Here is a 23,313-nt window from a genome sequence, read left to right as displayed (position 1 = left end):
AGCAAAGGGAACTGATGTCAGAGCAGGAGCTTGCCTGGGCTCCTGGCTCTCCATTGGGGTTCAGTCTGTAAGTTCAACTCTCAGCCTTCCATAAAATGTAACTTCTCATGGTTTGTTGCAGCTACTGACAGGGGTAGATTGCAGATAGCGATCCTCGGTGCCAGGCGAAGGCATGGCTCATAATGAGACTTAGCACAGCTAAACTTCAAAGTATAAGAACACTGCATCAGAGAGTTATAAGCAGGGGGGAGGGAAAACCTCATACCAAAGGAATAGCTCAGATCCACACAGAGGCAGAAACATCCATCTGCCGAGATGGATAATTAAACACCCATATTTAGACAAATGAATAGGTGAGAATGAAATTAAATACTAATTATCTTGGGGGGGGGGGGGAGGGGAGAGGGATAGGGAGCAGAACCAAGCACTCATTCCACATCTCTATGCCGTTATCACCAATTAGATTTCTGAGGCTAATGTACATCTTGCTTTAACGGGTTATTCATCCAATCGAAATCAAATTACTAATAATTTGCAAACTATCAGCTACACAAGCCCGTCTTTGGGTTGTATAAAGAGTGGTGAGCAGGAGCCAGTCCCTTACAAATTAGTAAAAAAAAAAGGAGGGGGAGGAAATAAAAAACATAGCCAGGCAAGCAAAGGTGCTACTGTCTCTCCCACCTCCTCACCCACCCAAGGTCTAAGACACAGTGTGTCAGTTAGAAAGTGTTCAGCAAAAACGACCAGATGGGCCCCACAGCAAGAGGAAGAGACAGGTTCCCTGCACAGCTTTGTAAGCGGGGAGGGCAGCCTGAGGGGTACGCAAGCTGGGGGCATTAACAAACTGCTGCATCAGGCACCTCAGCAAGGAGGGACTAGAACGTCAGGGTTTGGTTTGTGCAAAGAATGAAATTGCTCATAAATGTATGTGAACCAAAAAAAAATTAACAGGAAGGGCTGAGGCTACTCAAGGCATCTCTGGAGCCTGTACTGGAATGAGAATCCAGCCCAGAACAGAAAGCGACAGAGCTGGCAAAATAATGGAGAGCAGCTGGGATAGTTTTTAATTTAAAAGTTGGTTTTTTTCCTTCCCTGTCATTTCTTTTTTACCCTAGTGGTCCCTGCAAGCTTTCAACACCAGAGTGGCAACCATGGAAGAGGCCAACAGCGTGAGTCAGGCATCCCCCTAACGTCTTGTCACTCCAGGGGCAGTAACAACCTCATTCTGCAGCTGAGCTTCTGCACTGTGGCCAACTTGCTTTCAGCTGCTCCCTTTGGCTCGCTCCGCTGTCCCAGGTACATGCTGCAGTAACCAACACGCGTGCCATGTAAGTGTGGAGAATACTGGGCAGCATCCAGCTGCAGGAAGAGGTCATTACTGCCAGAAGGAGAACACATCACAGCCCCATCTCTTACCCACAACCGTCCCTTTCTACTCCCATTTAATTATAAGGCCAACACTTCCTTTGGATGGAGTTTCTCTGTACCTTTCAATTTTCTAGCACAGGCAAGGCCACAGAGAAGAGAAAAATATTGACAAGGTTTCCCCACATCCTTTGGTTTAGAAGACTGCACTGAAGGGACAGTGTTGGCTAACGGGTGAATTAAGGACTTCTGTTCAACTGGCACAGCCCAACACCACCATGGTCACTGGGAATTCAACGTGCCCTGGGTCAGGCCCTATGTACCACCATCTTGTATGGAAACACAGAGCACTTAGGCACACAGTGAGGCCTATGCAATGCAAATCACAATGCTGCAGGTAAGCAATCTGGGAAGATATATTTGCAGGTGTCATTATGCAGGCTGCTTGGTTGGATGGTCAGAGCTAGCTCCTCTCTCCTCCCTACTCTTCGCATATATCACTGTCTCAGCTTCCAGTCTCCCTATATCCATGTCATGCTATTTTCAGGCAGCCAACATTAAGAAGCTTGTGCAGGCAATGAACGGGGGTAGGCTCCTCCAGGAAACCTCATACATGATGGCTGGAAGAATGGCCTAAAGATTACAGCAGGACTGAGACTTGGACTTGGGGCATCTGGGTTATTTTCCACCATGGAATTGATGTTGCAAGGGTCAGATAGAAGGAGATACAGAGAGCAGCCAAGAGCGCTTGTGGGTCAAGATTTCATTTGCTTTTATTCTCACATTTCACCTTTATTTCCGGTCTCATATCGCCTTTCCTGGGCAAGAAGGGATTTCTTGCTCTTTATTATATTTCACCCTGCAGCATCCCTGAGAAGTAAGTAGCCATTTTCTCTCTCTCTCCCCACCCCCCCCCAAATATATGTCCTCATTAGGTCAATGACATGCTTCCTGGCACTCTGGACCAAGTCCAGCCTTTGCTTCCCAGAGGGCTCTTTAATATATTTATTGAATATGGTGACTGTAATTAAGTGGTGCATGGTTCAGAGAAAAAGGGGGAAGGAGGGAGGAAAGAGAAAGGAGAAGAGAAAATAAAGGGTTGCAGAGGAAGGAAGAAGGGACTGACAGAAAATAACCAGTGGAAGCTGTGGAAGAAAAGTGTCATAAAGCAGCAAAATATGTCTCCAGCCACATGAGGGGCCCTGCCTCCCTCCTTCTCTTGAGTCATGGCAATTAGAAGAAGGGCTGTCGAATCTAATCTAACAGCCTGATTCACGGCTGGAGCCCAGGGCCCTGCTCTGTCATGTGTCTAGTCTCTCTTCAGTTGTATGCTGCCTGGAAGAGCCTTGTCAGCTTAGCCCAGACCCCAGACATGCTCTGGCTTTGGCAGCAGGTAAAAAGCAGTGTTGTGTGGCATATCCTGCCATGAAACTGAGCTCCACCAGGAGGGGGGATGTCACACAGCTCTCATCCCAGGGCAGCACCAGGGTGGACTGTTTGGGACCACTGCAGGAAGAGGCCAAGCAAGAGAAGGAAGGCAAAGGCAGTGTTGTGTACATTGCACATCAGCTGAGAAGGCATTGGGACCTCATGGCTCTGAATTACAAGCAGGTGCATGTGACAAATATAATGGGGGGATGCTTGGGTTTGATCTTCAATCAATTAGGGAGTCAAAGAGCAGCAGCCTTATGGGATATAAGAAATAGCTGTCCACTTAAAAGGCAGGCAGTGGAAAGGCTGACAGCCACTAGCCATTAAGGCTTAGTGGAGGTCAGTAATTTTGCTATTAGAAAATGGACGCTGAGTGAGGAGAATGCTGTAAAGCTGGTCTGCGAGGTGAGGGATGCTGAGGGACAGGGGAGAGGAACTTGCCCCTGTCTGGACTCTATCCATGTTCATGTGTGAACAGGGGAAAGGAGACAGTGTTCCACCATTCCTTGAGTAAGCACCTTCATTTCAAATGCTCTCCTCTGCTTTGAAATAATACTAAGCCCATGCCAGGTGCTGGACACCGGAGTCATACTGCTGACACAGCCAGAGAAGATTCGGGGGTGTGGGGGGCAGTGACATAAAAAAAGGAGGAGGGACTTAAGGACAGTATGAGGTTCTCCAGAAATCTGCTTCTTAGTGTACAGACACCCTGTTACAGGAAAACTTTTGTTATTTCTCCTCAAAATGGCTTTTATTTCAGAGCAATATTTGGCAAGAAACCCAGCCTGTTGTGTGCTCTCATTGTACAATCTGCTCCTACTTTTGCTCCCAATCCTCTTTTTTTAATAAAAGAACTTCAAAGGCATTTTCGCTATACATGTCCATTTGCACCTATCCTGCCCATTACTCAGTCCAGTGTACATGTTTGCCGATATCCCATAAGGGTTCCTTCAGAGACAGGTCAGGTCAAAAACTTTCACCATTTTAAACAGGTGCTTAAATATTACTGCCTCTTACTACTAGCCATGCCATCACATTTTGCTGGGGACTTAGACAAAGCTGTGCATGAGCAGTTCCTAACCTACGCTGTTAAATCTCAGATGCATTACATTTCTCTTCTTCTCTTCCCCTCACCTTCCATTCTAATGAAAAAGGCCAGTCTTTAAAATAGAAATCAAATTCATGCACCCGCAAGACAATGCTGGCCTTAAATCCAACAGCATGTGAGGATCTTACTGTTAAAGCTGAACCTTACTCTCTGGCTACACTGGCTTTCCTCTGTTTGGAAATTCTTGGGATAATGTAACGGAGATCCTTAAAGGCAGTTTGAACCTCAGTGTGAAAAAGCTCACAGGCTGTTCCTGAGGTAGTGCATTTATCAATGTCGGTTGGAATCTCCCAATGAGTATAAGTTAATGCTTCCCAAACTGTTGCACAGCAATGGAATTTGTAGTCTCAAACTTCCTCTGCATTGCTCATTTTGTGTATAGGATAAACCAGAGAGCGGTAACAAAAAAAGCAGACTGGCATAACTTAGTTTAGCTTGCTGGGGAGAGGCAGCTTAGTTAATAGTCTGCGAGAAAGGAAAAAGGCTTCATGAAGCCAAAGTTTCTAACTGAAGTCTGCTCTACATAGTTCTTGTACCAGTTCAGCTATGCCAGTATTATTACGACTAAAATAACCGTAAAGGTGACATTAGGTGCTTTGGTATAGAAATGCCCTATACAGATATCATTCTTTTCCCCAAATAGGAAAAACTATTTTCATAGCCAGACAAGCATTCTCACCAGGAGTCAGTACAACTTAACCAAACCATAGTAGTTAAGGCAATGCAACTGTTGCACGTAGGCCATGTTGTAAAAGAGCAAGATTTTCAGGAACCCAAAATCTGATCGAAAGAAAAAGGATTTTCCTCTGCAACGCTGTCCCAATAATCTTCAGAGCTGAGTGCTGACAGTCTGGGTATCAAGCTATGGTATCAAGCTCAGCAGATGCCTCTGGTTATATGAGACGAGATTTTAAGCCCTCTGTCTTCCAGACAGGAGGCATAACACAAAGGCTACTTAGCACACCCTGCAAAGCAGGCTAAAGAGGACTCAAGGGGTCTCACTACAAGATGAAAACATTCACCTTTAAGCTTGGGTCACCTGGATTTCAAAGCAGATGAGCCAAGCTCACTTCAGTGTGAGGCTTGGTTTCCTTAACTTAATTACCTATGTGCAAGACGGCAAAGTGACACAGTTTTGCAAGGACTTGGTTGTGAAGTAAGTCGGCATGCACTGAAATGCACTAACTTGAGTGGTAGTTACAGGTCTCTGCTCCTTTCTAGGACTGCAAGAACATCATGAGGCAGGTTTTCTCTGCCTCAGATCTCCTCTGAAGGCCATCACCATGGGCAATTGCCTAAGATCACAGGGGAAATCACTGTCAAAGGCTAGGGTGAGGGACTAGCCAAGAAACTAAGCTTCCGACTCCTATTCTAATCCCTAGGGTCTTTTCTTCACCAATGCCCAGACCTCAAAGTAGCAGTAAGCATTCCCTTGTGCCAACAATGGAAAGAAACAGTCAATATAAGGGAAATTGGGTATAGGAGAAAAAAGAAAAGGCAACAATGTTCAAAGCAATAACGCAAGTGTTTATAACATAAGTGCATGCAGGTGTGCACGAGGGCCATCCAGGGGTACAAGAGGAGAACACAGGTTTGCTCAGGCCCTGACCTTGTTTTCCTACTATCACAGTTTAACCTATTTCTTCCTCTCAGTGGGAGACAATAAAACCTCAGCCCAATCCATCACCAATCGGGGAGGATACAACAGGTGAATTAAAAACAGAAAGCAGATGGGGCACTGTCTCTGCCGGGCCCCAGCTGTCATGTCTGCGAGCTGTCTAGCCTTTATGATGCTGCTGCTGTCTCTGGAGTCAGCCCCATCACACCTTCCACCCCAGTCCCTGGGCTGCTAATGACAGTGGGAACAGAGCCAGAGCCTGCTCCCTCCAGCAGGGTTTGGGCAAGAGTGGGGTCGGGTCGCTTCCCATTCATTGCTCTTCAGCAGGTGGAAATGGCCAGTCCTTCCCCTCTTTGGGACAGGAGGGTTGGGGGACCCATTTGCAAGGGACAAAACGCTTGGAAGTGCTGAGGCATTTGAGCAGTAGATGTTCCCTGCCTGGGCACCAAGCACTGAATTACGTGCTCGTTTTTCCTGTTATTACTGCACACATCAAGAGTGCTGCCTGGCCCCTGTTTGCCCCAGCTATTCTAGCTTTTCCCACACACACTGTATCGAGCTCCCACGAAAATGAAAAGGAGAACAACTGTACAAAAGCAATGAGAGTCTAGCCTACCTGGTAAGAATCATGCACTCCTCTAAGGAATCAAGACAAAGCTTAAACAAGAGATCTTCAGCCAAACTGATTGAAAAGTACTGAAGAGCACAGAAATGGTAAGCTGGGGGACCTCTGGCTAATAGCTATTAAGTATTTTTTCTTCATTTGCTAATAAACAAGGCAAAGCAATTACAGTAATTAAAGATTTAAAATAAGAGCACTTTATATTTGGGGGGCCCAGCATATCAATTATATAGTTATCATGTTGTTCTCCCTCCTAATGAGACAATCTAGCACCATAATTTTGCAGAATTAAAAGCATAATTAAAGGGGGCAAGAGAAAAAGGGCAGTTTACCAGAACTGCTTAGGAGGGTTCCCTCTCCTCTGTGGCTCCTGTGCGCATGCACAGTGCAGATGCATTCCCCAAACACCTTTTCATTTCCAAGCAATAACCCTTGAACATGGCTGTTGGACAGCTGCAATGATAAACCCAGACTTTAATTACAGGCGGGTTTTATGAGAAGAGCTGGTTACTGCTTTGTCTCCCTACTTTCAAGCTCTCAGTTGCTGAATGTACCAGCATCTGCTGGAAGGCAAGGGGGGAAACAGCTTATCTACTCAGGAGCAAGAAACACATAAAACATATGAAAAGCAATTACATGCCTTCAGTTTCCACTCCCCTGTTTTTACAGGGCTTGTCTTAGAATCTGAGTGATTTTATGCATCAGAGGAAGATGACAATCAAGATGAGTTGCAATGACATGTATGGGAGGCTGAGACACAGTGCCTTTAGGTATTTATTTTCCTGTAGTTACAGGTCTTCTAAACATCATATTTTTCCAGAGGGATGAGAGAACCCAAAATTTTGCAGATGAATATTATGGGCACTGAGACTATACATGAGAGCCCAAGTGACGGTTACCAGAATGTAACTCAAGACAATCCCTTTTCCTCTTCCATTAACCCTGCGTGATTCCAGGATGAACATATATGGTACTGAGAAAGACACGATCAAAATATGTAAGTATTGAGGTAAGCCCCAGGATCTGAGTGACTCTCTGCCTACTGCAACTCCATTACTTCTACTTTTAGACTACTCGGGATCAGTGAGACACAGGTATGCTCTTTGACACTTGTAATCAAGAACATGTAACAACCACCATTGCTGCTACCTCCTTCCCAAACTTTGTTCCCCAACGTTACATTATCCAGTTTATATTACATCAGAATTTGGGGACAATTGAAAGCAAAAGGCAGAACTTAGGAGGCATACACCTCTGTGTATTTTCAGACAGCTATGTAAAAGGCCCACAGATGACTTCTTGGTCATGCAATCTGTTGGCCTCACCAGGCACAAAGATACAGAATGCTGGACAGAGGGTGAAATACAATTTACAGTCTGCAAATACAGACGCCTTTAGTGCAAACACAAAGCCGATGGTGCAAGGCCCCATAGAGGCCTACTCCCCCCAGACAGGAGTAAGTAAGTAGAAAAGAGGACCCAACGACTCTTTCTGAGCTATGCTGTGACATTTGCACTTTCATTTCAGGCCCTGGAGGTGACTCCATTGGGCAGCCTGGGCAGTATTGGCCCACAAAGGCTGGTCACCTGCTGTCCAGTTTTCCCTGTCTTTGCTCTTGTAATGCAGCACTCCCTGGCAGGAAAGTACCTTCTTTTCATGATACTGATATGGAGATCCTCCTCCTGCTTTACTTCAGGGTGTTGACCATTGCTCTTATCACTCTCTTCGCTGTCATCACTATGTGAGAAAATTGAGGTCAGCTCTTTCTTCGGGATCCTGGTTGGAGGTAAGGGGATCGTCCTCTTCTCTGCCAGGCGACCCCGGTTCTGGCACAGGATGGAATTAGTTGGAATGGGAAAGGGCAGGAGGAAAAGAGAAGAAAACAAGAATTTGGTTAGGCAACCCAGAACCAAGCAGCTCCTCTCAAATGGCTGCCCTGCAAAGGCAATGCTGTTAGTCATTGCAGGTTTCAGACCGGTATGTTGGGTGGGCAAGGGCTATGTTCGCTTTGCAAAAGACTTTTCAGCAGAGGCATATCTATATCTAGTTCTTCCAGTTCTAATATTCAAGTTGTGCACTTCCAGCCTCTCCCCACCTCTTCACTCCTAGCTTGCATCTCATCCACACCAACAGGAAAGGAAGATGGCAGCAGAATTAGAATCATAGAATCACAGAATGGTTTGGGTTGGAAGGGACCTCTAAAGGTCATCTAGTCCAAGCCCCCTGCCGTGGGCAGGGACATCTTCAACTAGATCAGGTTGCTCAGAGCCCCGTCCAGCCTGACCTGGAATGTTTCCAGGGATGGGGCATCCACCACCTCTCTGGGCAACCTGTGCCAGTGCTTCACCACCCTCAGCGTAAAACATTTCTTCCTTATATCTAGTTTAAATCTACCCCCCTTTAGTTTAAAGCCATTCCCCCTTGTCCTGTCGCAACAGGCCCTGCTAAAAAGTTTGCCACCGTCTTTTTTATAAGCCCCCTTTAAGTACTGATAGGCTGCAATAACGTCTCCCCAAAGCCTTCTCTTCTCCAGGCTGAACAACCCCAACTCTCTCAGCCTTTCCTTTTTAGGCACCAATCTCTCTCTCCAGAATATGTCCTACCAAATGCTGCATATTAACATAGCAGAATAGGTTAAATTAAAGCTTTGTCAGTAGCCCAGGGAAGATGTGATCCAGATAATCCAGAACACTTTTGACTGCAAAGGGAAAACCGCCTATGCCAGCCAGCAGCAGGTTTGACTCTCACACCAGTGAACAGTCCACATCAAATTCAACTTGAATTACTGAGGCTACTTTTCACTGTTCATTTGCATGTTCAGATGAATCTAGCAGGTCTTGCCTTGTGCAGACTTTCCCTAGGTGGTCCTGGCAGTGTACTTCCCTCAACAATTCACTTCTGACAAGACCCAAATAAACAGGAGGAAAATTCCCAAGAGGCAAAAGCTGCTTTTTCACTGCATGTGTATTTGTGTACAGAACCTAGCAAACATGACCCTGGTCCCAACCTCCTATCTTCTGCAAGTAGTGAGAATGTATTATAGATTACTCTGTCGCTGCACCCTTTGTGCCTGATCCACAAGAAGATACGAGCCTAGTGCAGCCTAGAGTGTGTTGGGGTTTTAGCTCTCACTGTGATAAAACATGTTTCTAGCACTTGGGGTGTTTAGCTCGATCTGTGATTGACCAAGACAGAGAGCCATAATATGAGCACTTACAGTGGAAGATGTACACTGGAAACCCAGGGAGACTGTAATGTCATTGCCCCCCAGAATTTAAAATTTTAGCAAACAAAATCATGAAACTGGGAAGGAAACCACAGCGAGGGGAAGCAAAGCACAGTTTTCATGCACATTCTTGGTACAGGTGTGTAGGCATACTGCCTTCAATAGGACAAGTCATAGAAAAGAAACGTTTTTAGCAAGGACTGGAACAAAAGGAAGAAAGGTGTGTGAAACAGGTTGAATAAGCACAGAGTAACATTTAACTAGTAACAGCTTCTCTGAAACATCGACTCCAACTTTCCAAATAAACCTGGCAAAATGAAATGCCCTGGGAAAGCCAGTCAGGCTCTCTGCAGGGGAGAACGGAGCAAGACTAAGTGATAGAAGAGCCCATGTTTTTTTAATTAAACAAATTAAGAACTTTCCACAAATACAAAAAAAAACCTTCTTGTTTACCTCTGTCAATAAATTCCAGTTGTGGTCATTAAGGGGAGCCCTAATCATTGTGATAATTAGCTAAATCCATCTGGAAGGCATCACCCCAAGGAGGCACATTAGCTTTCCCATTCTGATGCCCTTCCAAGCCAAGAGCACAGCTGCCTGTGAACAGCAGGCACCCAAGGGAGAGAAGAGCAGTGGGCCAAACTGGCTTAAAAATGGGAAGACACACGTATACAAGGAAAAATACTTTCTTCTTGAGAGAGATGTGAGGAAGAAAAGCACCCTTGGACAGCAACAAGGTGAATGCTCCTACATCTCCGAGTACCCCAAGTACAAAACTTGGATCAAGCTGCAACAGGCTTTGTGGTGAGTCCAAATGCCCAGACACGGACACAGGAGACTATCCTTACTGCGAATACCACTGGGGACTCTCAGAGACCCACCTGCACAAGGTGAATTGCTATGGTGTGAGGGGCCAACTGCATCTATGGGACAAACAGCAAATGCTTTCCCTCATCCCTGTGGGCTCCCCCCCACTCACACGGCCCTTTGCAAAGAGGTTTCTCACTGCCTGTTCCCCGGAGGAACACACAATGTAAATTGTGCATCTCCTACTCTTAAACACTTTTCACATACTAGGCGCATTTCCACCCCTGCCCCCTTTCCTGCTCCAGTGCACACAGAGGATGTGCGCAGAGCTTACCCTCTGTCTAAAGCCATCTTAGTACCTCTAGCTTGCACAGTGTCAAAAGGACAGTAGGGAGAAGAAGAGGGGAGAAAGGGAAAAGTGAGGGGAAGGAAAGGAAAAGCAAGGAGGGCAGTATTTGCACCAGATTTCTGTCATGCTGAAAAGCTAGGATTTGATATCAGCATGAGCTTTATCATGCCAAAGCTTTATATGTTTTTCCAAAGTCACAATTTATCATAACAATTAAAAGGGGAGGGGAGGGAAGGTGTGTGAATTTCCACTTCAAAATAATTGCAATTCACTCTCTGCTGTGACTTCACAGGCTAAAGAGAACGGCACTGATCAGATACTAAAAATCATTTTATGGCCATTATGGTACCTTTGAGCAGTTACCAGGTCTCAGTGACTGCCCAGGGACTCATCAGCCCTAACAAGAGCGAGAGCGCAGCAAAAAGGGAGGCACTAAACCTAGAGAAACAGCCCGCCAGACCAGGAACACAGGTTCCCCCTTTCCCCTGCTCCTCCGAATGCTTATTCTTTGCCTTTCTGTAAATTGTATCCTTACGCCTAAAGCTGCTGCATATATACACACCTATATATACACACACATATATATACGCCTAGATATGTAATATACAAATATGTATATACGTACCTATACAGATATCACCTAACACACAGAGAGCTTCCTCCCTTAAAAGGCAAACGAATGAACATGAATGGAAAAGAGCATCTGCATCTGCAGCAATCTCTGGTCACAGGTGACCTGTACTACAGTTGTTCTGACCAGGGACCAGACACGGACAACATCGGAACCAGGGCCACAGCGGTTCCAGTGCCCTTGTAAACACCTCCATTCCAACGCATTTTTTAAAGTTGTGTTTACTTTGTACTTTGTATTTTTGCCATTAGGTTTGGGGCATTTTATTTATTTATTACGTTTCTCCATTCCCAGAAAATTAAAATAGACTGAGCCAATCAATTTTGCCTTTTATGTTCATCTATAGTCAGTTTTGAATCAATTGCACTTTCTTAATCTGTTTAGAGGCATTTACCAGTAGATACACATTACTTTTAAATTAAGCACAAAGGTAGCCAGAAGCCTGGTCCAGAACCTGCTACAATCAATTGTCTTTCCATTGACTTGAAAGGGCACTGGTCCAAGCTGCAAATAAAAACCACTCATTTGTGAGCTGCAATCCATCCAAGGAATCATTCCTATGACTCTGGCTTTTGCTAAAGCCCTTTGCCAGTTGTACAGACAGCTTACAGGACAGGAATGTACCTACAGAGCTGAGCAGTCCATTGAGATACCTACAGTAACTCAGATTCAGGGTTATCAACCATCACTTGGCACGCAGTGGCAGGTAGTAAAGTACACAGAGCAGCATTATGTGCAAGAATACACCCAGAGACTGCAGTGGCATCGCTATATATGGGGATGTACTTTAGGATTTATAGATATTTGATGTAAGCCTCATAATCTCACATTAAAAGCTTGCATTTGCGTGACAGTGTCATTACAGAGTGACGTCATACATTAATAGGATGCTGATGTTGAACCATGAACCCTATAAGAAGGTTTGAATATTTTAAAAAGAAAACTGCCTCCCAATTTGTTGATATTCATTGGGGTGTCTGATGCTTGGGAAAACAACCCAGTCAATAGCCACCCGCTGCCAGAGAGCCAGGCTTCTTGGGACTCCAGCTCCCCCCTGTTAAATAACTCCATTTTTACACACATGAAGAAAAAGGGGGAAGGTGTGCTTTGCCAGCTGGCTTGCTTAAACTAGGAGGACTGTTTTGGCCAATGGGTCAGAAGGAGCATTTTCTATAGCTGCAGAGCCAACAGCTGTCAGTACAGGTGCAGTACCCCCAGCAAAAAGATGAAGCATACGTAGTGGTAAATATGTCTTATAGCTCAGTCCAGCAAAGCCAGGTTGCCTGCCTGCCAGCTCCCTGCCCCGGGGAGCACAGACAGAAGGTGGTATAAGGAACAGATTATACCCCTGAGAGCAGGGGGAACATAGGATCCCCACTGAGGACCTGTTCTCAACATGTACATCTGTGGGTGAAATAGCCAGCCAGCCAAAAGGCTGCTGCAGAGTTACGGCACAGGTGCTCTCCCCTACCCTGCAATGAACCCTCCAACAACCTCTTCGGTGCCTGAGAGGAGTCCAAGATGTTTGCTTTCAGGAGAAAAACTGACTCAGCTTAGAGGAAACCTCTTCAGAGCTTGGATTTCCCCCACCCCGTGGATAGAGGGTGTGGGGGGGTATCACTTATCCTCTCTTTAATTAGTGTAACTAGAAAGTAAAACATTTCTGCAATTCTCCAAAGCTTTTGCGAGGGTGAGTGTTGAGGGCACTGCAGAACTGTCTCATGTATTAGGATTCCCTTCCCTTTATACATTGTTAAAGATTAATTTTGTGCCTTATGATACCAGCTAACGAAACACAGCTGGAGTTTGAGTCAATAACCCTCTATTCCCCAGACACTTTCAGCTACCCACCCAGCCGTTCCTGCGTCAGTCCAGCCCTCAGTCACTCACCACTTCACCCTCCTAGGGTCTTTTGACACCATTAATTGCTTTCATTGCCTCTCAAAGTATTGTCTGGGTGGGGGGTTGCTTTGTTTTTAAAAATCACAGACAGGCATATTTCCTTTCCCCAGGAAAAATCAGATGGGTACCAACACACAATTTAAAGTTACCAATTACCCAAGTCTAGAGATGCAACTACAAGCAAAAAAAACCAACAGCTTGGGAGCAGCGGTAGGTTACCTGAGAGGAGAAGCCTGGAAGCCCCATCGTTCTGTCATAAAAGCAAGGGACCATCAGAAAGATGGAAAAGAAAACAGTGGTGATATTTCTTCCCTTCCAGAGAGCGGGGGAAAATTCCGCTCTGTGTGGCTAAGCAAGGTCAGTAGAGTTACAAAATAAAATCTTTCTCCCCCCACCCATCCAACCCCCTCATAGCTCTCCCCTGGAGCCATGTTCTCCCAGCCAAGAATACCAAAAACCAAACTGTTGCATAAGAGCCCTGGGAGAGCCTGCAGATGGAATGACGGGTGGAGAGCACAGGACTTGGGGAAGAGACAGGAAGGGAGGGTTAGGAAAGGTTTCCTGCCCTGGGAGCTACTGCAACAAGGTCAAAACAGCTGAACGCCCTGGTGTGACATTCAAAGTCAGCCAGAAAAGGAAAGATTCCTCACAGAGAGAGTCCCTGGTGAGCATTTAATTGATCCCAGCAATGGAAAGGCTTCTGCTCTGAGAGCTGCAAGGCAAAAAGCTCCATGGAAAAAAAAAATGCACATGAAAGCAAAGCTTTTGCCAGTCCACATTAACTGCCAGCCAAACTCTGGACATCTGATCCCATTGGGAATTGACCCAAGAAGATGAGCAGGTGCAGTCCCTACGGACACCGCTTCTTCAGCATCCAAATCAGTACCAGGAAAAAAAGCAGAGAAATGCAAATGCACAAAGAGTTGGCACACTGATAAAAATATCAAAGCTGTTTGCAAGATGATTCACGTGCCTGTGATTCAACTCTCAAAAATAATTTCTATCGGATTAAAAAAAACCCTGCAGAAGCACCAGCACATGCATTCTTTCTGTATACATAGATCTGGGAAATACAGGGAGCAGACAGGGAATGCTGGGGGGGAGGTAAGAGGGGAGGTTTGTGCGCTGCCAATGCTGGGAGCTGGAGAATGCTAAATCTTTTCCATATGTGAAGGAAATCCTCAAGTCCAGACAGCATTTTCTCTCTCTTTTTATTGATAATAAAGATAGGGAAAAGGAAAGGGGGAGGTTCTGAGAGCCTGCAATATTTTTCTTTTACTTTTTCAAATAATAAACCTAGTCAAATGGCTTTAATTAGGGAAATTACACAGCAGTGGAGCCCACACATCCCCCTGTAGGACAACTGACAGAGTTTGCATTTACCTTCAGCTGTGATTAGTGTAAACACCTACGAAAGGGTCAGTTGCCTTCCAAGATAATCCTCCATTCTCCCCTGGGCCTTCATTAGGCGTTCTAAGCCAATGTGCTACCAGGCCAACTGTTTCGGTAGCAAATCCGGTACGGGCGCAGCTCTGCTGCCCCACGCTTACCAGCTTCTCCATCAAAACCGAGGTCACAGACAGAAGAAGCCGTCCAGCCTCTCATCTTACCTCCTGCTCCAGTGTTCAGTAATGAACAAATGAATAAAACAACAGTCGGCAGCCTTCCGCTGCATCTATTTTTCTGCCTCCCTGTCAGCTGCAGTCCAGCCCTTTAACCTGACCACTAACAGGTTTATTATTTATCATCTCTTTCCAGTGACACCAATGTTACACTGGAAGTTGTTCCAGCACAGGAGGGATGGCCCAAAGTACAGAGGGAGCAGAAGGGAACAGAGAGCAATGGTCAGGCAAAAAATTAAGGCAGTACAGATCATGAAGACTCTTCCAGGTTTCGGGCACTGTGTCGCATTCTTCATCAGTCTCATGAAACTGGTTTACAGTTTCTGGCAATGACTAGAGGCAAGCTGAGGAGGCAATTCGGCATAGCCAGACAGGTCTAAGAGCTGTAGCCAGGGGGACAACAGATTCTGGGAATAACTTGTACCCCAGCAGGCTCCCTAGGTCTACACTTGATGATTCCTCATTAACAGTTTTGAGTTGTCATCAACTGGTTTATACAGAAGCTATCAATTCCAGTACAGACAGTCCAGGCCCATTTTTAGGGTATTTCATCTTTTGAGAGAGAGGGAAAGTATATCAAAGAAGAAAATTACTCTTAACCACAATTTCCCTGTGTGATCCTAGGCAACTCACTTGATCCCATCACGCTCAGTCTCCCTGCTATAAAAAGCCATTAGTAACACTTTCTCTCCTTTGTACCTGTTTCTCTACACCGTTTATATTGTAAGCTCTTTGGAGCAGAGAATGATGCGTTGAGTCTGAGGCTGTGCACAGAAACAGAGTATGTTTTAAACCAAAAGAAAGTTACACAGAAGGGAAGCTGCAGCTTTTCCCATCAATATTATCAACATTATTTCCTGAAGCCCTAAAGAAACAGATGAACAAGATCTGTGAACAGAAGGGAACATTTCCCATTTATTACCTCTGAGTGAGTTATAAAGCCTAAAGGATAATTCGTTAATAGAGTGAGAGCTATGCTTTTCTGGAAAAGCCAACTGGAATTTCCAGTCTTTGAAGGGAGGTAACTCTAAGATAGAAAAAATCTATCAATCCTTTGGAGCCACCTGTTTTCAAAAACTCTTTGGAAGAAGACTGAAAAGTGGCCTAGTCTTTGTTTTCTATGGCTGTTCTACATCAAATAACTTTGTCCATTTCAGTCTGAGGTTGCAAAGAAGGAAGCAGAGATGTGAAGCCAGGTCCTCAGGCAATGTAAGCCAGTATTAATAGAGTAAAAGTCAACTTACACCAGCTGAGGATGTGGTACACTGATGCTATCTCCTAAATAAAAGCAAAACTTACATATTTTTCTCTTTTTTTCTTTCCTTTCCTGCTCCTCCCCTCTGGTGAAGAGACAAGGAGCAAAAGGGCACGGATGCTTTCAGACATTTTCCCTTCTTTTCGTGCACCACACTGCTGTACCTTTCAAGTAACAGAAAGACAAGAGAACAAAATAACTGTCCGTCATTCCCCCAGGTATTAATGTTTCACTCCAAAGTTTCATTACATCAGGTCCAAGAGAACACAGCCTTTCCCAGCGAGTCTGAAATGTTCCATCAAGAGGAATTTGACTGGGGTTTATACTTTTATTCTGCTCTGGAGACACACGCTTAAAGCATTTCTTTGAGATCCTTGAGATTTCCAAGTGTGGCTTACAGCCTGCTCAGCCAAAAGGACAGAGACCCAGGCTTTGTTCAAGTCCTACAAGCATGAGGACTAGCCACTGTAGCTTTTCATTGGGTAGATAGAACTTTCTGCCTCAAGTTCTGTTTTGAGCTTTTTTTTTTCTTTTTTGGTAAGTCTTCGCTTTCATAAAGAGCAACTTTCACAGAGCTCAAACAGAAATGTTAAAAAGTTCCTCCCAAAATGCATGTTGTTGCTGTAACAGAAACCAAAACAGGCATTATCTAAACAGTTCAGTGTGTTTTACAAAGTTCAGTAATTATTATCTTCACTTAATGGGATAGACAGACCTGGATTTGTTGAAAGTCTGTTCCTCCTTTCCTTTAGTTGTCCATATGGAAGAAGATTTTGCTGCTGCTGTAGTTATTGAGGGCTACAGATGGTTCCTTTGGAAAAATCAGGTCCAACATGATCCCAAAAGCTGGGCTTCCAAAATTTTGAAGTGCCCCATGATCACTGGTGACTTTGAAAACATAAGCTCCTAGGGGCATCAGTGGAACTCCCACACTGTCAGTCCCTGACCCCAGCCATATTCACCTCAAACACCCTGGTGTTAGGCCGACCCAAGAAAAGCCTCCTGTCCATCCCCACAGCTGGACCACTCTTGTCATGGGCAGAATGAGATGGAAACTAACCAGAGGGCAATTTTTCTCAGCTTTAAAAAAATTGATTTCCCAGCAGTTTCCCTCAAAACTGAAGCAACCAAACTGACAAGAGCAGAGAAACAGCAGCTGCTCCACACAGCGGAGACAGAGTAACCAGAGCTTTGCATTACATCCTAGTATTCCCCAGGGAGGCTGGTGCCAAAAATCAGCCACATCTGCCTCCATGACAGGACCACCCAGCAGCGCAGCACCATCCTCCCTGCATGGCAGACATGCTTCTTCAAGAGCCTTGAGCTCAAGCCTTCAGTTAACACCTGCACAGACATCATTCAGGCTGTTAAAGGTATAAAACGATCCCCATACTGTAGTGTTTCAAGTCTGATCCCAGCACTGAAGAGCAGATCAGAAAAATCTGAGAAGAGAGCTGCCACTTACTGAGTGAGCAACAGCCAGGTCTGCCCACCAAGTTTCCTCGGAATGACTCAACCCTCCCGACAGCCAAGCAAACTTTGAAAATCCAAAGCAAACAAGACGACTACAAATATTAATAAAGGCATTGCTTCCCCTTTTGCAAAAAAATGCCTGGTGTTCAAGTAGACATCATACTCTTAAACTATCGATACCAAAACAAAACAGAGAAAGGTGCAGTTCGTTCGCAGATGCGGCATGACTGGCAGAGTTTGTCTAAACAGCATTCTGCAGCGCCACTCAAGGCTTTGAAAGGACCCTTTTTTACCAATCAAAAGCTCTGACACCTGCTGCATGCACAAGAGTGAGGCCATAGCCTCCCTGGAGCCCTCTCCCTATCACAGAGAGCCAAAAGCAAGTGAAATCTGAGCCAATAAGCCTGTCATCTGCTACAGTGATACTGCCATCATGCAGTACTTTTCACCTGAAAAGCACAATGTGTTTTATAAGCTTTTGTTATTTAAGGGCTTTTAACACATCGGGGAGGCCGGTGAGGAGCAGTAGATCCATTTCACAGTGGTGCAAGGTGTGATGAAGATATGTAAGCCTATGAACGAAGTCATGCAGAGAGGCCGCTGCAGAGCCAGGAGCAGCCTGTTGGGCTTCCAAAGCCAAAGGGACAATATATTCACATCCAGTGTGGAAAAGAAGCTCTGTGGACCCTTTTCAACTATCACAGGAACTGGACTACAATACCTTAGCAACGTCTTTAGTGCTGTGGTCATAAATGCATCCTTTCAAGTAAAAAACAGCTGAAGAAGATGTCCCTCTCTCTCCCTCCCAATCTCATTGCCTTCATATGTGCACAGACTCACAGCCTCCACTTAAGGAAGCACAAAGGATCTGGTTCAGATAATTGGAAGAGACTGACTGACAAATTGATCCTTAGCTTTTTTAACTTGACCAGTGTCAACATGCACCTGTGACAAAGAGCCATCCAGGCACAGAGTACCCATCCCTAGACTTGGGTGTCATTGTTCAGAAACAATCAGTTCTGCACTAAGGCTGCAAATGGTATTCACCGCTGACATGAGACTCACAGAACCACCTTAAAGTCATTTTGGGGTGATTATCTGATTTTACTCCACAAATATAGCCTGCACAATGGAAACGTCTTGCCCAGGATTTGCCGGGTAGATGACAAAATGAGGGAGAACCGAGAAAGGTTGTGTGTCTGTCACTCCCCTGCTCCTACTGCTAGATCACCTGTGCTTCCAGCCATACCACAGGGCTCCACTTCTCAGTTTGTCAACCCCTCCAAGAGAGCTCCTTTCTTGCTATCACACGCTGTATGATGGCACTGTTACCTCTTTCCACCATCCTCTGTGATATAAAAACAACAAAAAGACCATTTCCCCTTCTCCTCCTTTCACTAGCACCTTTCCTTCAACTGACTGCACAGCTAAAGGTACCCTTTTCTGTAGTTTTATTCCTTTTCTTAAGCTTCGTCCCCCTTCCCCACATCCCTCCCACCCCCAAACCACCACAGCCTACCTACGAAAACCACTGCTTCCATTTCCGCTTCATGATTTGCCTGCCACACCTGGGGGATTTCCCAGCAAATTGTATTACTTTATTTGGTCAATTGGCCTACAAATTGATTTTCCTGTACAAATAATGAACATTTATGGTTATTTTCCCCATAGACTGCTTTATTTTCCATGTAACAAAGACTGATTTCCTGCAGTTTTTGAGACCCGAGCATATGATCTGCAGTTACTGTGACCCCTGGTTGATGGATGGCAAGGACTCGAAGCACAACAGGAGGGTTTGGGGTTTTTTTTCCCCTTACACTCTAATAGTACTACAGTCAGAGATGACAGCTGGAAGTAAACACTGGTAGCAGACCAAGCAATTCTACAGCATGTTTACTATGGGAATAAATTGTATTGTTTTAAAAAAGATTCCGTCCTGGGACCGGCCAGCCACAAGCCCAAGCAAGAACAGATGAAGTAACCAGGGGGACAGCGGGCAGAGCAGACCGCCCCGGGCAGGGATGGCAGGAGGCTGTGAGCCACTGCAGGTGCCTTCTCTGTCCACCGGCACGCCCAGGTGCCCAAAGCATTTGAAACGGCAGCCCCTGCTCATTGCAACCTTTGGGGACACGCTGCAAGGACTTTCTTTAATCTTAATTACATTATTGTGGAGGGAAAGGGAGGAGGAATCAGGGAAGAAGGGTTTCTAGAAAACGAACTGGGAGTGAGGCGGCCTGGCGTGATTTGTGGGCAGGGACTAGAAGTGTTGCTCTGCGCTCGTCTCCCCAGAGATGCAGAGACAGAGCAATAGCTCCACAATACATTTCATTTCCACTAATGAGAAAACGACTTTTGAGACAGAGCCTCGAGCAAGTTTTGAAGGTCACTCCCGCAGGTGTGGAAATGAATTGGACTAGATCAGGGTCCAAACATAAGTTATCCTACTTAGACCACAACGGATTATTTGTGTGCATGGCGGGTTAATAGCCTCAGGACTGTGATGTGTGTGTATGTTTAATTTAATACATCTTGATGGCTGAGGCTGCTAGGGACAACGGCCTCTCAGCTTTAGCACCGCAGAGAAGCAAAGATAGGGAGGTTTCTTAGGTGAATCTGAGAGTGAGGGTGGACACAGAAGAGAAAGTCAATTATCCGGAACAAGTCCCGACTGCCTGCAATTCCCCATCCCCAGTCCTCTAGGGGTGGGTTTGGCCCATGAAGTCTGACTTCAAATCCAATAAAAAATTAACTGATTTCGAACAACTACTAGACATGCCTCCTCAGAGTTTTAATACGTGCTCTTCAGCTGCAGCACAGAGTGGAATTAATGAAAGGAAAGAGAGTCTGAGAGTATCAGGCATGAGGCTAAAAGCATGCCAAATTCCTGCTTAGCTTCTTTGACTCAGAGGAATCCCTCCCTTCTTCTTGGCACTGCTAAGGACGGACATGCCCTCAGACCATCAAAATGCTGCATGGCTGAGAGGACCAGAAAGAGGTATGTCATGACTGAGGATGACACTCATCCTTAACATAAGCTAGTCAAGGCAAAGATGCATCTCCCACAACCTACTGGTATAGTTTGCAGACATTTCACTCTGTGGTGCACTTTTATGGGCTTCACAGTAACTGCTATATGGCAGTCACCAGAACACATCTGAAAGTCCACCTCAACAGGGAAGTCAGTGCTACAAGATCAAGTTGCTCTCATATCCCACTCCTACTCAGAAACCAGATTACATGTGCTGATTAACTGTGCCAGGAGAGAGGGAACCTAATCCAGAGACAGTACAGTGAACTTCCTAGCTCTGGTGCTTTGTATAAAAAAATGGAGTGTCAGACAGATGACTTGCTGTGAGCGTCGCAACAGCTCTGACAAGGACAACAAAAAGGAACCGATTATCAGCTTCACAAGGTGCAGTCCCTGGAATCACAATGTGAAACCCATTCTTCTCCCTCAGCAGACACGATGCGCAAACATTGAAGTTCAACTCTAGCATATCAGTAACAGCACTTTGCAATTGTCCATAGCCTTTCACTTCAAGGCCTGCAGCTTTTGCAAAAAGGGCACACAGTTCTTGCTATGAAGTGCTTTTATATCGTCTTCTAGGCAAGTGAGACCAAGGGAAAGTATGGTGGGACAACTTGCTTATCGTCACACAGTAAAATGGTAGAGGATCCAAGACTGGAACAGAACAGTCCTGTCTTCAAATCTGGTGCTCCCGCCACCCAGTAACCAGTGCACACCTGAAGAAGAAACCTAGCCGAGACCTACTTGCGAGTAACTGGAGGAAGATCCGATACTGCTGATTGCAGTCTGTAAAGAACTGTGTGTAACACGCCATGCCTTAATCTTTATCCTGAACTCAAGCAGTCTACCTGATTGCCTCATATATGTGTTCTGCAAGCACGGGGGGTAGTGCTCATCATTCATTGTGACTGTGCAGCACCTAGAACCACAGGTTCCACTTAGACTGTGTGTATTAACAAACCAAAGGATAAACCAAAACTACTCACAGAAATATGCAACTAGTTGGCTCAGCACATTAGGAGCAACACGAGATGATACTGCATGATTTACAATACATCTGTATATATAAATAGAACACTGGGAAATAAATGACCAACAAACACAGTGGCTTTCCAATGAGTACTGAATGGAAGTAGGGAGTGCTGGGAGTTGTATGTTTTGAAGATAAACATAAAGAGAATATTAAAAAAACTAAAACCCAAGAGAGGTAAATAATTCATCAAAAGAATAAAAAACAAGAAGCTGGAAGGAAAAAAAAAGAAATACGAAAGAGAAGAGTTTTCTGAGCAGGTGAAAAAAACTTCATCTCTCATGAGAGTGAAAACCAGAACCAAAATTAATTGGAACAAAAGGGGGGGGGGCATGTTTTTAAAGGTGAAACATTTTGTCTGGAATCTGGTACCTCCCCTCTTAGGCATTTAAGCATGTCTCTGAGGTGGGAAACAAAGTCTGCCGCTAAGCTGCTGACAGAGACGGCGTGGTCTTATGTGGCTTCCAGCAGCACTTCGACCATGGACAGAGACTTAAAGACAGTCGCATGAAGAAACAAACCTGCTGACACATCCAACACTTATTCTGAAGCAAGTCTACTAGTTTCTTTCACCCAAAGCCACCAAATCACTAAGCAGTCTAATCTACATAAAGCCATGTTAACATAACTTGCCCATAACTACTTGTAAGTCTTGTAGGGTTTCTTCAGTTTTTTAAACAAAGAACTTGCTCCAGAAAAGGGTCTATATCTGGAAGCTTGCTGATGGCAACTTTTGCAATGACATTCACTGCTTTAAAACACAGCACATCCATAAAAATCTAAAATAAAACCCACACAGTTTTCAGTGCATACACTTTTGCTTTCTCTTGCATGAGTATACACCACCCCAGGCTGTGGCTCCTTCCCATCACATGAATGATGCTGAGCTGTGCTTGGAAAGTACCCGGCTGGGATACTATTGTACCTATACTCAGCCTTCTGAAGGAGGGGAAACTTGTGACTCAATAGGTGGCACTCTTCCTTCTTGAATAAATGTACTTGGGTGTACTCTGCTGTCAGAGGTGCTGGAGAGCAAACTTAAGGTCCCGACTTATTATTTACTTGATGATTTCCTGGGCCTGTTAAAATAAAAATCCCAGCCAAATACAAGCTTTACCAATTACACTCTGCCAATCCTAATTCCCCCCCTGCAGTTCCAAGAAGACACAGACTTCTCTGCGGTTGCATGATCCTCTTGTGCACTGTTAAGCAGCTCTGTTTTACTCAGCAAGCATCTGCATTTGAGAAGTCTGTGAAAGTGAAATCCCACCCTAGGCATGTTTCCATCACATTTTCCTCCTGCAGAAATCACCAGTTCCAATTAACAGCTTTGGTCTTTCCACCACAGGCATACACACCAAAGACACCCAGGCATACAAAGTGTTGCAAGAAATGGTGCGTACGCCTCCTCATAAGGGCGCCAGGCTGCTATGGAGAAAACCTGCTTGAGGACTCCCTGTCTGCAGTTGAAGGGTAAGTCTATCTACAAGAGTTTCTCCTCTCATTAGCCAAATTCAGAAAAAGACATAATGTTTTGTGCCCTAGAGCGACAGAGGACTTGTTTTCTAAACCTCTTTAGGGGCCCTCCATAGGGAATTAGTCATGGAGATGAGTAATAGCTACGATTTGACAAAGCCTAGGAGAGCGAGTAGTCATCTGACAGGTTAACAAGAGCATGGAGCAGCTGCTATATTTAGGTGCCATTAGCATGCACGTCTTCACACATTTCTACAGGCACACCTGTGTTCCCGTATGTCCAGAAGGCATGGGAAGGGAGCAGTTAAAAGCCAGTACCTTCCCCACATTTCCCAGGGAGGGGGTAAGAAAGGAGGGGATTCTCTTCTCC

The 23,313-nt window shown here is 45.2% G+C and overlaps 1 protein-coding gene across 3 annotated transcripts in view; it reads right to left on the bottom strand.

The window, feature by feature from the left end:
* The window catches only part of SAMD11 (sterile alpha motif domain containing 11), a 129,286-nt gene that overhangs the window by 81,401 nt on the left and 24,572 nt on the right, over window positions 1-23,313 (bottom strand). For 2 of the 3 annotated variants that reach the window (XM_076356334.1, XM_076356336.1), the window contains exons 3-4: window positions 15,981-16,100; window positions 7,792-7,970 (exon numbers count right to left, since the gene is read on the bottom strand). In XM_076356334.1, coding sequence (XP_076212449.1) covers window positions 7,792-7,970; window positions 15,981-16,100 — 299 coding nt within the window. The remainder of the gene's footprint in view (window positions 1-7,791; window positions 7,971-15,980; window positions 16,101-23,313) is intronic. The other variant, XM_076356333.1, reaches the window with a different exon arrangement.

Source organism: Aptenodytes patagonicus, chromosome 19, assembly GCF_965638725.1.
Source record: "Aptenodytes patagonicus chromosome 19, bAptPat1.pri.cur, whole genome shotgun sequence".
NCBI classification, from domain to species: Eukaryota; Metazoa; Chordata; class Aves; order Sphenisciformes; family Spheniscidae; genus Aptenodytes; species Aptenodytes patagonicus.
This window is presented reverse-complemented; position numbering and strand designations above follow the sequence as displayed.